Source organism: Hemicordylus capensis, chromosome 2 (genome assembly GCF_027244095.1).
Source record: "Hemicordylus capensis ecotype Gifberg chromosome 2, rHemCap1.1.pri, whole genome shotgun sequence".
NCBI classification, from domain to species: domain Eukaryota; kingdom Metazoa; phylum Chordata; class Lepidosauria; order Squamata; family Cordylidae; genus Hemicordylus; species Hemicordylus capensis.
The window spans coordinates 243,989,866-244,004,008 of record NC_069658.1 but is presented as its reverse complement, the minus strand read 5'-3'; the positions used below and the strand labels follow the sequence as shown (position 1 = coordinate 244,004,008).

Here is a 14,143-nt window from a genome sequence, read left to right as displayed (position 1 = left end):
ATGGCATCCATCCAAGAGTCCTCAAAGAACTCAAATATGAAATTGCCGACCTCCTTGCTAAAATATATAATTTATCCCTGAAATCAGGCTCTGTACTAGAGGACTGGAGAGCAGCAAACGTAACACCAATTATCAAAAAGGGATCCAAGAGCGATCCGGGAAACTACAAGCCGGTTAGCTTAATGTATGTTCCAGGAAAATTAATGGAAACCATCCTCAAGGATAAAATTGTAAAGCACATTGAAGAACAGGCCCTGCTGGGAGTGAATCAGCATGGCTTCTGCAAAGGTAAATCTTGCCTCACCAACCTTTTGGAGTTCTTTGAGAGTGTCAACCAGTGTGTGGATCAAGGTGATCCAGTCATCATAGTATACCTGGACTTCCAAAAAGCTTTTGACAAAGTTCCTCATCAAAGACTCCTGAGGAAACTAAGCGGTCATGGAATAACGGGACAAGTACATGTATGGATTGCTAACTGGTTGAAGGACAAGAAACAGAGGGTAGGTATAAATGGAGAGTGTTCACAATGGAGGGAAGTATGAAGTGGGGTCCCCCAGGAATCTGTACTGGGACCGGTGCTTTTTAACTTATTCATAAATGATCTAGAAGCAGGGGTAAGCAGCAAGGTGGCCAAATTTGCAGATGATACCAAACTCTTCCAGGTAGTGAAATCCAAAACAGATTGTGAGCAGCTCCAAAAGGATCTCTCCAGACTGGGGGAGTGGGCGACAAAATGGCAAATGCGGTTCAATGTTGTCAAGTGTAAGGTGATGCACATTGGGACAAAAACCCCCAACTTCAAGTATACGCTGATGGGATCTGACCTGTCAGCGACTGACCAAGAGAAGGATCTTGGGATCGTGGTGGACAGCTCGTTGAAAGTGTCAACTCAATGTTCAGCAGCTGTGATAAAGGTCAATTCCATGCTAGGAATAATTAGGAAGGGGACTGAAAATAAAATGGCTAATATTATAATGCCCTTATACAAAACTATGGTGTGACCACACTTGGAGTACTGTGTACAGTTCTGGTCACCACATCTTAAAAGGGACATTGTAGAACTGGAAATGGTGCAGAAGAGGGCAACCAAGATGATCAGGGGCCTAGAGCACCTTTCTTATGAGGCAAGACTACAGCACCTGGGGCTTTTTAGTTTAGAAAAAAGACGACTGCGGGGAGACATGATAGAGGTCTATAAAATCATGCATGATGTGGAGAAAGTGGAGAGAGAGAAATTCTTTTCCCTCTCACACAACACTAGAACCAGGGTTCACTCCATGAAATTGATTGCCAGGAGGTCTAGGAACAACAAACGGAAGTACTTTTTCACACAACGTGTGATCCACTTGTGGAACTCTCTGCCACAGGATGTGGTGACAGCCAACAACCTGGATAGCTTTACAAGGGGTTTGAATGACTTCATGGAGGAGAGGTCTATCAATGGCTACTAGTCGGAGGGCTGTGGGCCACCTCCAGCCTCAAAGGCAGGATGCCTCTGAGTACCAGTTGCAGGGGAGTAATGGCAGGAGAGAGGGCACGCCCTCAACCCCTGCCTGTGGCTTCCAGCAGCATCTGGTGGGCCACTGTGCAAAACACGATGCTGGACTAGATGGGCCTTGGGCCTGATCCAGCAGGGCTGTTCTTATGTTCTTATGATGGAGTGGTATAAAAATGTAATAAATAAATCCGTAATTGCTGAACCCTCCCTAGCCCTCAGTAATGCCATGCCATGTGAATCCTGGGCTAGCAGAATCCCTCCTTACCCTGGAACTACTGGCTTTAGCTTGTGGTGCTGACTGCTCAGCTTTGCAACAAGGGGAAGAGAAAGCTGCTCATCTAGCCTCCACCCTGAGCAGTCCCAGGCGAGAAAGGGGCATTTTTCTGAGCCTTTTGGAAGGGCGGTATAAAAGTTTTAATAATGAATGAATGAATGAATGAATAAATAAATAAATAAATAAATAAATAAATAAATTTTCTCTTACCAGAGAGAATTCCCAACACAATCCCCCTCCCCCCAGGTGTGTCGGGATCAAATCCGGCCCACCACACCATTCCGTTTGACACCCCTGCTTTAGAGTCCTTTGAGATTGTCCACAAGCATGGAGATCGGGGAAGTCCAGCAAACATTATTGAACTTGATTTTGTGTGCTCTGTGTTGTTGTTCTTTTTATATCCACCATTTTGTTAAAACAAAAAGTATTATGTTAAAATGATATTAACTTTGTGTTTGTAAGCCACCTTGGGTTTCTTTGGGAAGGAAGTCGGGGCATTCATTTTATAAATAAATAAATAAATAAATATTCATGCTTATAGGATTCTGGGAGTTTCAATGCATGTCTAAAGTGTCCTATGACCCAGGACATGGCTCTAGCCATTTGGAGTCATGACTGCCACAGGGAAACAAAGGCAGGAGGGGGTCTTTCCTATTTGCATCCATTAATCCCTCTGTCTTTCAAGGGGGTGGCTATTAACCAGGTGGCCAGATTTGAAGGATAGAGGGGGGAGTAGATTTGTTCATTAGGCTTCTGTGAAATGGAGTCTTAAGGCCAGAGAAACCAGGGGAGTGCGGGGGGGGGGGGTGAATGGAAACTTCAGCCAGAATTTTAAAGCAGGGCTGCACAACTTTTTTTGGACAACAACTTCCATAATCCCCAGCCACAGTGGCCAGTAGAGATTATGGGAGTAGAAATTCAACTTCTCCAGGAGGACCAAAGTTGTGTAGCCCTGGTTCAAAGGGAAGCCTTTTCTCCACTCCCTCCTTTAGGCATCCATGATGGGGCCTTGGCTCAGTGGCAGAACATCTGCTTAGCATACTGAAGGTTGCCAGAATCTCCAGGCAGAGGAGAAGGAAGGAAGGAAGATTCTGAAACCTTAAAGAGCTGCTGCCAGTCAGAGTACACAAAGCTGAACTAGATGGATCAAATAACTGTTCTACTCCAGCAAAAGAGCACACACACAAAAAACAGTGCAACTCTCTCCTTCTGTTTACCCCTGCCTCCGTTTTCCTTCTCTTCCTCTGTAACCTCCCTTGTGTGAGTACCTAGAATGTAACCTCTCTGGGGCAGAGAACTGTCCTCTTTTTTTGTAAAGCAAGATGTATGTGGATGGCACCATAATAATACAACTATGACTATTTATATTGTTGGGAATTCTCTCTGGTAGAGAAACCCTTTTTCAATTATAGCAGAGTGCACAGAGGCACAACAGAGCAGATTTAGTTAGGCATGCGTGTATGCTGAGAGTAAAGTAACTTGGAGCCAGTTCATAGTTTCAAATCAATATATAAGGCATTTATTAGAGAACTCCATTCTAGATAGGAAAATGAGGAGTTAGGATCTCTAATCTATCTATCTAGCTCAGGGATTCTCAAACTTGGGTCCTCAGATGTTTTTGGACTTCAACTCCCATAATCCCCAACCAAAGGCCACTGGGACTGGGGATTATGGGAGTTGAAGTCCAAAAACATCTGAGGACCCAAGTTTGAGAATCCCTGATCTAGCTGGATGCAGATGGATTCTGCATCTTCTCTGCACACATGGTGCAAGGAGAGAAGCTTGCTTGCATGTTGCAAGGTAGAAGGAACAGGAAGAGAGGAAGTGTCCCTGAGAGTAGAAATCTACATTCCAAAGGGAATGTGTCAGAGCAGTAGAGAAGGGATGACCAGTCTCTTGACCCTCTAGCCCTCTGACTCACTAATCCTATTTCTTCTGTTTTATCTACACTGTTGGGAGACTGAGCTCATCTTTTCTTGAGAAACAAAACCTATTTCTTATCTTTGCTGTATAAATACGCTGCCGCATCACAAAGCAGGTGTTCTGGAGTTTGAGCATGAGCTGGCCAGAACCTTTGCTTACCATGGAGCAAATAAAAAAGCCTTTTTTACCCTTTCTCAACTGGTGAAGTCTTTGGCTCGCTGACCGAGAAAAGAACCACATTTGGGATGGTACATCACGGTGACCAAAGCTGTACACAGTACTCCAGATGTGGCCACACCATAAATTTGTATACATGCATTATAATATTAGCATTTTTTATTTTCAACCCCCCTTCTAATGATTCCTAGCATGGAATTAGCTTTTTTCACAGCTGCCATGTACTGAGATGACACTTTCAATGAGCTGTCCACCACGACCCCAAAATCTCTCTTCTGGTCAGTCACTGACAGCTCAGATCCCATCAGTATGTACAGTATGTGAAGTTGGCGGGGCGGGGGGTTGCCCCAATGTGCAAAAAACACATGTGCAATGCACAATGTGTATTGTGGTTGAAAAAATGAACTGTCCCCTTTGCTAAGCAGGATCCACCATGGTTTGCATTTGAATGGGAGACTACATGTGAACACTGTAAGATATTCCCCATATGGGATGAGGCCACTCTGGGGAGAGCAGCTGCAATTCCCTCCCTCCTTGGCATCTCCAAGATAGGGCTGAGAGAGAAACTCCGGTCTGCAGCCTTGGAGAAGCCAGGCACTACCAATCTGTGTAGATGTAGACAATACTGAGCTAGATGGACCAATGGTCTGACTTGGTCAGGGGTGTAGCTATAATTGAGCAGATGGGTTCAAAGAACCCGGGGCCCAAGCACCTGAGGGCCTCCTTTTCTCCACCCCTCCCTATCTTCTTCATTATCTCTCTCACTCCAAGGGGCCGCTGAAGAGAGGGATGAACACAGGCCCCTCTCCCCTAGCTATGCCCCTGGACATAGGCAGCTTCCTGTGTTCATCTCACTTGGTCAGGGGCGAGCAATGTTGGCCCCTCAGCTGTTTTTGAACATCCATAATGTGTGGCTGGGGGTGATGGGAGATAGGCAGCAAAATGGGAGGGCTCTGAGTATTCCTTAAAAGCATTAGAAGTACTGCCAGTGGTTTGCGTACCCCCGGTTGGAAGTTGGAACCACTGCTGTAGGGCAAGGCGTCAAGGGGCTAGTCCTCATTTCTTCCGCAAAAAAGTTCATCTAAGGGTTAAAGGGAAGACATCTCGCTTGGTCTTGTGGTAGCAAGCATGACTTGTCCCCATAGCTAAGCAGGGTCTGCCCTGGTTGCATCTGAATGGGAGACTTGATGTGTGAGCACTGGAAGAGATTCCCCTCAGGGGATGGAGCCGCTCTGGGAAGAGCAGAAGGTTCCAAGTTCCCTCCCTGGCTTCTCCAAGATAGGGCTGAGAGTGATTCCTGCCTGCAACCTTGGAGAAGCCGCTGCCAGTCTGTGAAGACAATACTGAGCTAGATAGACCAATGGTCTGACTCAGTATATGGCAGCTTCCTATGTTCCTATGTGTTCCTAGAGGAGCAAACAGGAAGAGAGGGGGGAGTCGTTTCCTGCCTCCCCCTGGTAACAAGTGGCCTTGGCCTCATCTACCCACTCGCAGGAGGATCAGGGCGGGTCCTTTGTTAGTCCCAGGGGGCTGTGTGGTGGGTGAGGAATAAGGAGGAAAGAGCCCCGGGCGGAGAGGAGAAAAGTGCAGGGGTGAAGGGAGGGAAGAGGCAGCTGCGGCTTGGGAGGAGCAGTGGGGGTGGTGAGAAGGGGAAGCCAGCGCTCCCACCTTTCTCCATTTGGTTCTCCAGGGAGGGGGCGTGGGGGTAGCTTCCTTTCCTTATCTCTGCCTCTGTTCTCTCCATCACCTCATGCTTGTATTGTGAGGTGTATGCATATGATGGGGGGGGCACAGATTGTAGGAGTTGGTCCACCTGAGCACTCCCCACCCAACACGCACCCCTTGCAGCCCGGTAGTAGCACTTTCCTGCAAGGGGAAGACCAGCTGGAACCAGCTGGAATCATTTGTCTTTACTTGGGAAAAGTAATCATCCAGGAGGAGGGGGAATGCAGTCCATTCTCCCCTCAGGCCTTTGTGTGTCTCATTTATCTGCTAACCTTTTACCCAATTTTTGTCTGGCATCTTTTGTGCTGCAAAACAAAATCCAAAAGGACCAAGGAACTATCCCATCCATCTTAGCTCGGGACAAATTGCCCAAGGGAGGGAGAATGTCTGCTAGCAGAGCAAAGAGGCACTTTTAAAAAGTGGCGATTCTCTTTATTTAGCGGCGGGGAGCAACTGGCCCTATCCAGCCCCAGCACAGCATCCCTCCAGTGGCTGTTGCTGGTGTCTATCTTACGTTTCCTTTTTTAGACTGTGAGCCATTTGGGGACAGGAAATCATTTTATCTATCTATCTATCTATCTATCTATCTATCTATCTATCTATCTATCTATCTATTTATTTCTATGCAAACTGCTTTGGGAACTTTTTGTTGAAAAGCGGGATATAAATATCCGTCATCACTTTACCTCAGACCTTTCCCTACCCCATTCTTCATTTAATCTCTTGCCCTGTTCCCATCCTCTGGGTTGTTGCTGGTTCAGGACAGGAGGCCATCAGAAGTGGCTATTAATTTCCCTCGGGCAGAGGAGGCTGAATTGGACAACCCATTTTGAGGGGAATCTTGCAGGAGGACAACTGAAGGATTCATGGGAATTATTTCCACTTCTACTTGAGGGAGGGAGGCCATCTGAAATGCTTGCACTGCTTTTACCCTTCCCTGAGTCCCTTTTTTGAGGGAAGGGGATTGTTATTTTATCTTCTCCAAGAGCTTAAAGGTCTCTTAAGTTATGGTAGTTTTAGGCTGTACCTAAACCCCAACTATTTGGTGTTTTGCATTGTGCTCAGCGCAAACAGGAAGAGAGGGCTTCCTCCCTCACCCCCAAAACTGGAATATAAAAAGACAAAGTGTGTTTGTATTCCTAGAGTTGATTCCCTATATATGACGTTTTCCTAAATCTTCCCCTCACTTTTGCATCCTTTGCAGGTCCTGAAATTACATTGGCCAGACATTCTCAGTCATTTCTTCTTTGTGATGCAGTGAAAAAACCTTCACGACCAGATCAGGCAGTGGAGGGACCATTAGGAGAGGATGACAGGGAACACAGACGGGTTACCTCTGTCACATCCACATCCCCTGAACCTGAACAAACCTTTCCTTGGGCTTCTGTCAAAGCTGCCTAGTAGGAAGGCTTTGAATGACACTCATGAAAGCTTGAACTGGGCAAAGAGGAACCTTTGGGCAGGGGAAGAGCAAACTGTGCCTCTTTATTGCAGCATAATGTATTTTCTGGTGGTTTTTGTTGGTCTTTGATCCCCTTAGGGACAGGGAACCATCATTTCCCCATCTCTTTTGCTATTTAAATAACTTGTACCACTTTTGTGGGAAAGTAGTGTATATATAAAGATAACTACTACTACTGTGCATATTTATATACTGCTTTTCAACCAAAGTTTTCAAAGTGGTTGTGATGAAATGGTGCAGGACTACTTTTATGCAAATTGGCTTAGAACATGTTAGAGCTGTCAATCATAAGAGGCAGTTAGGCAGTTAGACGTTGGATCTGAAGTTCAGTTAGAGTGGGGGGATTTGGGGCTGGTAGCAACAGTCTCAAAGAAGAGCTGTTCTGAGACTCAAAGGATAAGACAGTCTAAAAAAAAAAAAGGACTGGGTTATTAGGACAGTCTCTAATGAAGTACAGTCCTGGGAAGGAACTGGGTTCAAAGCTGAGAAGCAGAAGCCTTATGTAGTGTGTGTAACGTAACTAAGTACTGTGAGAAGTTCAAATTTTAAACGTTGTAATCAAGCAAGATTTCGGCCCTGCTAATCAGTAGTGAAACAAACCTCAAATAATCTCTTTAAATAAATATTCTTCTTAATAGCCATACTGGATCAGGCCCAAGGCCCATCAAGTCCAGCATCCTGTTTCCCAAAGGCACACCAGATTCCTTTGTGGAGCCCACAGGCAAGAGGTGAGGGCATGTCCTCTCTCCTGCTGTTGCTCTCTTGCAACTGGTATTGAGAGGCATCTTGCCTCTGAGGCTGGAGGTGGCCTATAGTAACCAGACTAGTAGCCATTGATAGACCTGTCCTCCATGAATTTGTCTGAGCCCCTTTTGAAGCCACCCAAGCTAGTGGCCATGACTATACCCCATGGCAAATAATTCCATAGATTAATTATGTGCTGTGTGAAAAAATACCTCCTTATGTTGGTCCTAAATTTCCTGGCCTCCAGTTTCATAGGATGACCATGGTTCTAGTGTTATGAAAGAGGTATCAACTTCCGGGTATCACCTTACCCGGAACAGATGTTAAACTGACTGGCCCGTAGTTACCCAGATCCTCTCTGAATCCTTAAAAAAAAAAAAAGGAGTTAGATTGGCCATTTTCTAGCCTTCAATACACACAGGCTCATTTCATGGTAAGGTACATATTTTTGTTAAGAGAGCAGCAAATTCACATTTCAGTTCTGTAAGAACTCTTGGGTGGATACGATCCAGACCTGGTGATTTGTTTGTTGATTATTTATTCATTTATTCATTTTATTTAAAATATTTCTATATTGCCCAAAACTTGTCTCTGGGCGACTTACAATTAAAATCATTTAAAACATCGAATCAATTAACAATTAAAATCATTTAAAACATTTAAAACCCAGTATTTAAAATTTCTAAACTATAAATCTAATTAAAAGCCTGGGTGAATAAATGTGTCTTCAGCATCTTTTTAAAAGTTGCCAGAGATGGGGAGGCTCTGATTTCAACAGGGAGCCCCTTCCAAAGTCCAGGGGCAGCAACGGAGAAGGCCCATTCCTGCGTAGCCGCCAGACAAGTTGGCGGCAACCGCAGACGAACCTCTCCAGATGATCTTAACAGGCAGTGGGGCTCATTAGTCAATAAGATCTAAAACTTCATCCCTTGTCACCTCAATTTACCTCAGTTCTTCAGATCCCCTTCCTGAAAAGGCCATTTCAGGCACAGATATCTGCTCTATATCTTCAGTGGCAGTGGCTTCTCCAAGGTTGCAGGCAGGAATCACTCTCAGCCCTATCTTGGAGAAGCCAGGGAGGGAACTTGGAACCTTCTGCTCTTCAGAGAATGGCTCCATCCCTGAAGGGAATATCTTCCAGTGCTCACACTTCTAGTCTCCCATTCATATGCAACCAGGCCAGACTGCTTAGCTAAGGGGACAAGTCATGTTTGCTACCCCAAGACCAGCTCTCCTCTCATTCAGCTTATTTAATTCAGCTTATCTGCAGTTTCCTTATCCTCCTTTAATTCCCTTATCGCTCAGCAGTTCAGCCACCTGTCTGGCCAGTTTCTTTCTTCTAATGTGTTGTTGGTCTTAATATTTTTAGCCATATGCTCCTCAAAGTCTTTTGTTGGTGGTGCTTTTCTTATTGTCTGTTTGAATTGCATTTTGCCAGAGCTTAATTCCTTTTTGTTCTCCTCATTAGGGCAAGATGACCCATTTGCTGAAGGAAACCTCTTTGCTTTTAATAGCTTCTTAGACCTTGCTAATTAATCATGTTGGCATTCTCCTAGACTTGATGGTATCTTTCCTGCTCTGAGCTATACAGTTTTGCTGAGGTTATTATTGTGATTTTGAGTAGCCTCCAAGCACTGTGGAGAATCTTGACCCTCTTGACTTGCCATTTGAAATGTCACCAGTCCCCTCATTTTTGTGAAGCTTCCTCTTTTTAAATCCAGCGTGACTGTGTTCGATTTTCTCAACAGTGTTCTACTTGCACTCATGCAGAATTTGATTGCATGGTGCTAGCAGCTCCAGTCGGTTCAGTGACACATACATCTTGTACCAAGGCTAGATATAAAACCACTTAGGATAAATCCAGGTTCTCCTCCCCTCCGGTGGGTTCCATGACCAATTTCTCTAGGGCAGAGTAGTTTAGGATATCTAGAAATGTTGCCTCTTAGTCATGGCTGGAACATCCTGTTCCATGTGGCAGTAACCACCAGGGTTCCCTCTAAGATGTGTGTGTGCTAAAGTGTTTTTAATGTCCGCTCAGTTAATTTTAGATCCCGCTCAGGCTGAATTGGGAATGCCCCACTCTGAATGCATGTTTGTGCACAGTGCCTTGATACTGCCGCCCAGAACTAAACTCATTCCACAAACTGATGAAGATTGTTAGAGGGAACACTATCACCCTTTGTGTCTATGTTTTGCTCAGAGTGGGGGAAATTAGCTTCAAATGGGTTCATACCAGTAAATAGCTTTGTTAACTTTGAAATATCAGAGAAAGTTGATCTCTGCATGGATGCACTGGAAGGAGGCAAAGAGTATAGAGACACGTGTCTTGGAATTAAAAGTTGCTTTATTGAGGGGTAATTGGGGTACAGAATAAGAAAAGAGAATGTTAAGGCAAAGATTAGCGCAGAGTTGTTTCAGTAACAATGGTCTTTCTCATAAGGGGTTTGCAGACTCTCTGGCAGTGGCACAAGTTGTCCCAATATGCATTTACCATGTCTTAGCGCTGAGGAAGGGGGACAGAGATTTCAGGGTGAGAGAGAGAGAAAGCTGTTTTCCATATCTACCTGTGATCCTGGCAGTGTCCTTCTTTCCAAGTGTCTTGAGCAGGAGGCAAAAGAGGTGGAGGTGCAAGAGAGATGCAAGCACAGAACATGGAACATGCCCAGGCTTATAAAGCCCATCCAGTCCAGCATATTGCTTCACACAGTGGCCCACTAGGTGCCTCTGGGAAGCCCCCAAGGCAAGAGATGAAGGCATGCCTCTCTCCTGCTGTTACTTCCTTGGAACTGGTATTTAGTGGCATCCTGCCTCTGAGGCTGGAGGTGGCCTAGGGCCCTCAGACAAGTAGCCATTGATAGACCTCTCCTCCATTAATTTATCAATTTATTAATTTATCATAAAGCCATCCAGGCAATTGGTTGTCACCTCATCTTGTGGCATAGAATTCCATAGGTTGATTATACATTGTGTGAAAAAATACATCCTTTTGTTGGTCCTAAATTTCTTAGCTATCAGTTTTCATGGGATGATCCCTGGTCTAGTGTTAAGAGAAAGGAAGAAAAAATTCTCTCTATCAACTTTCTCCACACAATGCATGATTTTATAGACCTCTATCATTTCTCCCCTCAGTCATCTCTTTTCTAAACTAAAAAGCCCCAGGTGTGAGGGTATGCGAGGGTAACTGAACTCACCTATTACCGTAATCTTTTCTCTCTTGGATGCCTCTCTGATTTCATTCTCCATGTTGAAATCACCTTGAACATTTTGGTTAGGAGGGTGGTAATACATCCCCAGTATTAAACTTATTTGGAGCAAGTCATCGGCACCCACAGTGTTTCTGTGAAGGGCTCCATCTTGTTTGAGATTTCTTCTTTGTTAGAATCAGTGCCTTCTTTCTGGTGCTGTACCATAGCTGTGCTTAAACTAGAACCTGGAAGATCTGGGTTCAAATTCCTGTCAGCATTGAAGCTCACTGCATGCCTTTAAATGAATCATCTATCAGCCTAGCCTATGTTGTCGGGTTCTTATGAGGATAACAGTGAAGTATGCAGTGGAGGAAAGATGGGTACTAAATGCAATAAATAAAACTGAACCCTGAGGAGGCTGTGTCTGACAGTCCCTGAAGATATGAAGCTGCCTTACTAAGGGTCAGATACCGAGATCCATCTAAAGGATTTTCTCAGGGCTAGCTGAAGATGCTACCAGAAATTGAACCTGGGACCTTGTGCTTGCAGAGCAGGTGCCTTGTCATTGAGCTATAGCCCCTCCCCTAAGGAGTCTTGACAGTCTGGAGGGAGGGGAATCTTAGCCACCTTAAGCATGTTAGGAGAGGGAGATCCAGTATCTGCCCAAAGACTGGTCCTGGAAGAAGGTTCCCCACTCAGCCATGTAATGTGACTGCCACATGAGCAGCAGATGGCAAGCGAAATCCTTTGAGGTCCCTGCCATCAACAGCATGCCCCCATCTGGGCCAGCTGCTGCAGCCAAGGCTGTGAGCAGATACTCTGTGTGTCAAGTTTAAATCTCCTGCTCAAATGTTCAAAACCATCTGACTGGCATGGATTAAGTTCCAGCCCATTTAGTTAAGCTCATGACTGATCGCCAGTCCCTGCAGGGTTGAAAGGTCCCTATAAGTCCCAAGTAATGCTCTTATCCATGAGTCAAGTGCATTTTGAATCCCCTTCGTCTTCCACATGATTATCCATATGCAAGCAAAACATTGGATCGGGACTCCCCCGCCCCCAGTATGCAGGGCCAGATGTAACTTGGAGCCTATGCATGGAGGCCATGAAACCCGGAGCCACACCAGACCCAGGGGCCTCAGAGTAAATAATTAAATCTCCAGGGCTAGCTAGCCTGGAGAACTTCAATGCTACCCTGAGGCTACCCCTGTCAGCCCAGAGAAGGAGACTGTTAGTGCATAGTACTGTGTACACACACTGGGGGGTTTCCCAAGTGGGTATCAGGTAAATAAGATGGAATCCTGATAGTGACCCACCCATTGAGCCTGGGTTGCTTCTGGTGTGCGAACCCAGGCAGAAACAGCAAGAATTCTGCCTGTCACATACACCCCCATCAGTAAGAGGGATTCCCAGATGTTGTTGACTACAACTCCCAGCATTCCAAGCTGCAATGGCCTTTGGATGAGGATTGTGGGAGCTGTAGTCAACAACATCTAGGAATCCCTCTTACAGGGAACACTGACCCCCATATTTTGGTAATTTACAGGAGATTGCCTCCTTTTAACTCTTCCATTATTAGAAGTTTGAACTGAGGGTTGTTGCTTCTTTGCTATCTCAGCCTCTGACCAGTTTTCTCTATTCATTCCAGCAGGTGGCAGGTGTGAAGGTGAGAATGAGGAGGAGCCCCATATAAGTTTGCTAGGAAGTCCCACATGTAAAAAAAGGGAAGAACGGAGAAGGAAAGCTGACGCAAAACAGAAGTGGAAAGATGGCTCTTCAGCTTCTCATCATAGTCACTTCCATGAAATCGCAGTCAAACTAAAAACAGAGAAAGGAACAAAGAGAAGACTGTGCTCTGGAAGAAGGCAGAACTTTGTTTTTGAACCAAACATGCCATTTCAGTTGAAAATATGTGCAGAGGAGAAACTGTATAAATGCTTGGAATGTGCAAAGAGCTTCAGCAGCAGTGGGAATCTTAGTAAACATCACTGGATGCATACTGGCGAGAAACCATATAAGTGCTTAGAATGTGGGAAGAGATTCAGTATGAGTACATACCTTACTGGGTATTGAAGAATGTACACTGGAGAGAAACCATATAAATGCTTGCAGTGTGGAAATTTTTTCACTCAAAACGCTAACCTTGCTTCTCATTACAGGATTCATACAGGAGAGAAACCATATAAATGCTTGGAATGTGGAAACACCTACATTCGAAGGGACCACTTGATTTCTCACAGGGGAGAAGCCATATAAATGCTTGGAATGCGAGAAGAGCTTCAGAGTGAGCGGAAGTCTTACTCTTCATCAAAGAACTCATACTGGCAAGAAACAATACAAATGCTTTCAATGTGGGAATACCTACATTCAAAGGAATCACTTGATTTCACATGAAAGAATCCATACCGGGGAGAAACTATATCAATGCTTGGAATGTGGAAAGGGCTTCAGTGTGAGTGAAAAATTTACTGTACATCAAAGAACGCACACTGGAGAGAAACCATATCAATGCATTGAATGTGGAAAGAACGTCAGCACCAGCGGAAGTCTTAGTAGACATCAAAGAGTGCACACTGGGGAGAGACCGTATAAATGCTTGGAATGTGGAAAGAGCTTCAGTCGAATTGACCATGTCACATCACATCAAAGAAGCCACTCTGGTGATTAATTCCAGAAATGGTCGTCATTCACCTGCTTTTGCAGAAACAGAAAAACACTTCCTCTTCAAAAGCCTGTTTGTTTTGGCATTAATTTATCTTGGATACATTTGTCGAAAGAGATGCCTTGCTTATAACTGATAATGCATCCCTGCCTAAGCAGCCTCCTTCTCTTTAAAGTGGCACAGAGCACCAATGTTGCCCACTGACCCCTCCAACCACACATTTTTTAAAAATGTTAGGCTGTAGTGCATGTTGGTCTGTGACTTGTCTGGATGGTGTGAGGTAGGAATTGCTTGCAGCATGGAATGTTGAAATAAGAGGAGGTGGGTATGCTTAGAGGAAGGAATGCTTGGAGACATGACTGGATGTTGGTCATTGGGTGACTGGGACTTGGGTGGAGGGTGAATTAGATTGTTAGGTTAGGTAGAGTTAGAAACCTCTTAACAAGATAGAAGATAAACATACCTGAAGAAGTGGAACAGACACATTCAGGGACTG

General features: G+C 44.9%; 1 protein-coding gene across 1 annotated transcript; it reads left to right on the top strand.

Annotated features, from left to right (window-relative positions):
- The first annotated feature begins 12,875 nt into the window (after positions 1 to 12,875).
- Positions 12,876 to 13,786, top strand: LOC128343911 (zinc finger protein 664-like). The gene is made up of 2 exons (XM_053293342.1): positions 12,876 to 13,029; positions 13,217 to 13,786. Exons 1-2 carry the CDS (start codon positions 12,876 to 12,878, stop codon positions 13,651 to 13,653), a joined length of 591 nt encoding a protein of 196 aa, XP_053149317.1. The 3' UTR covers positions 13,654 to 13,786.
- Positions 13,787 to 14,143: the final 357 nt, after the last annotated feature.

Excerpts from the sequence above, each read along its gene's own strand:
- LOC128343911 (XM_053293342.1), top strand. The coding sequence starts at position 12,876 with ATGCCATTTCAGTTGAAAATATGTGCAGAGGAGAAACTGTATAAATGC. Across the intron at positions 13,030-13,216 it reads AGAATGTGGGAAGAGATTCA|TTCTCACAGGGGAGAAGCCA; the intron begins GTATGAGTACAT and ends GGACCACTTGAT.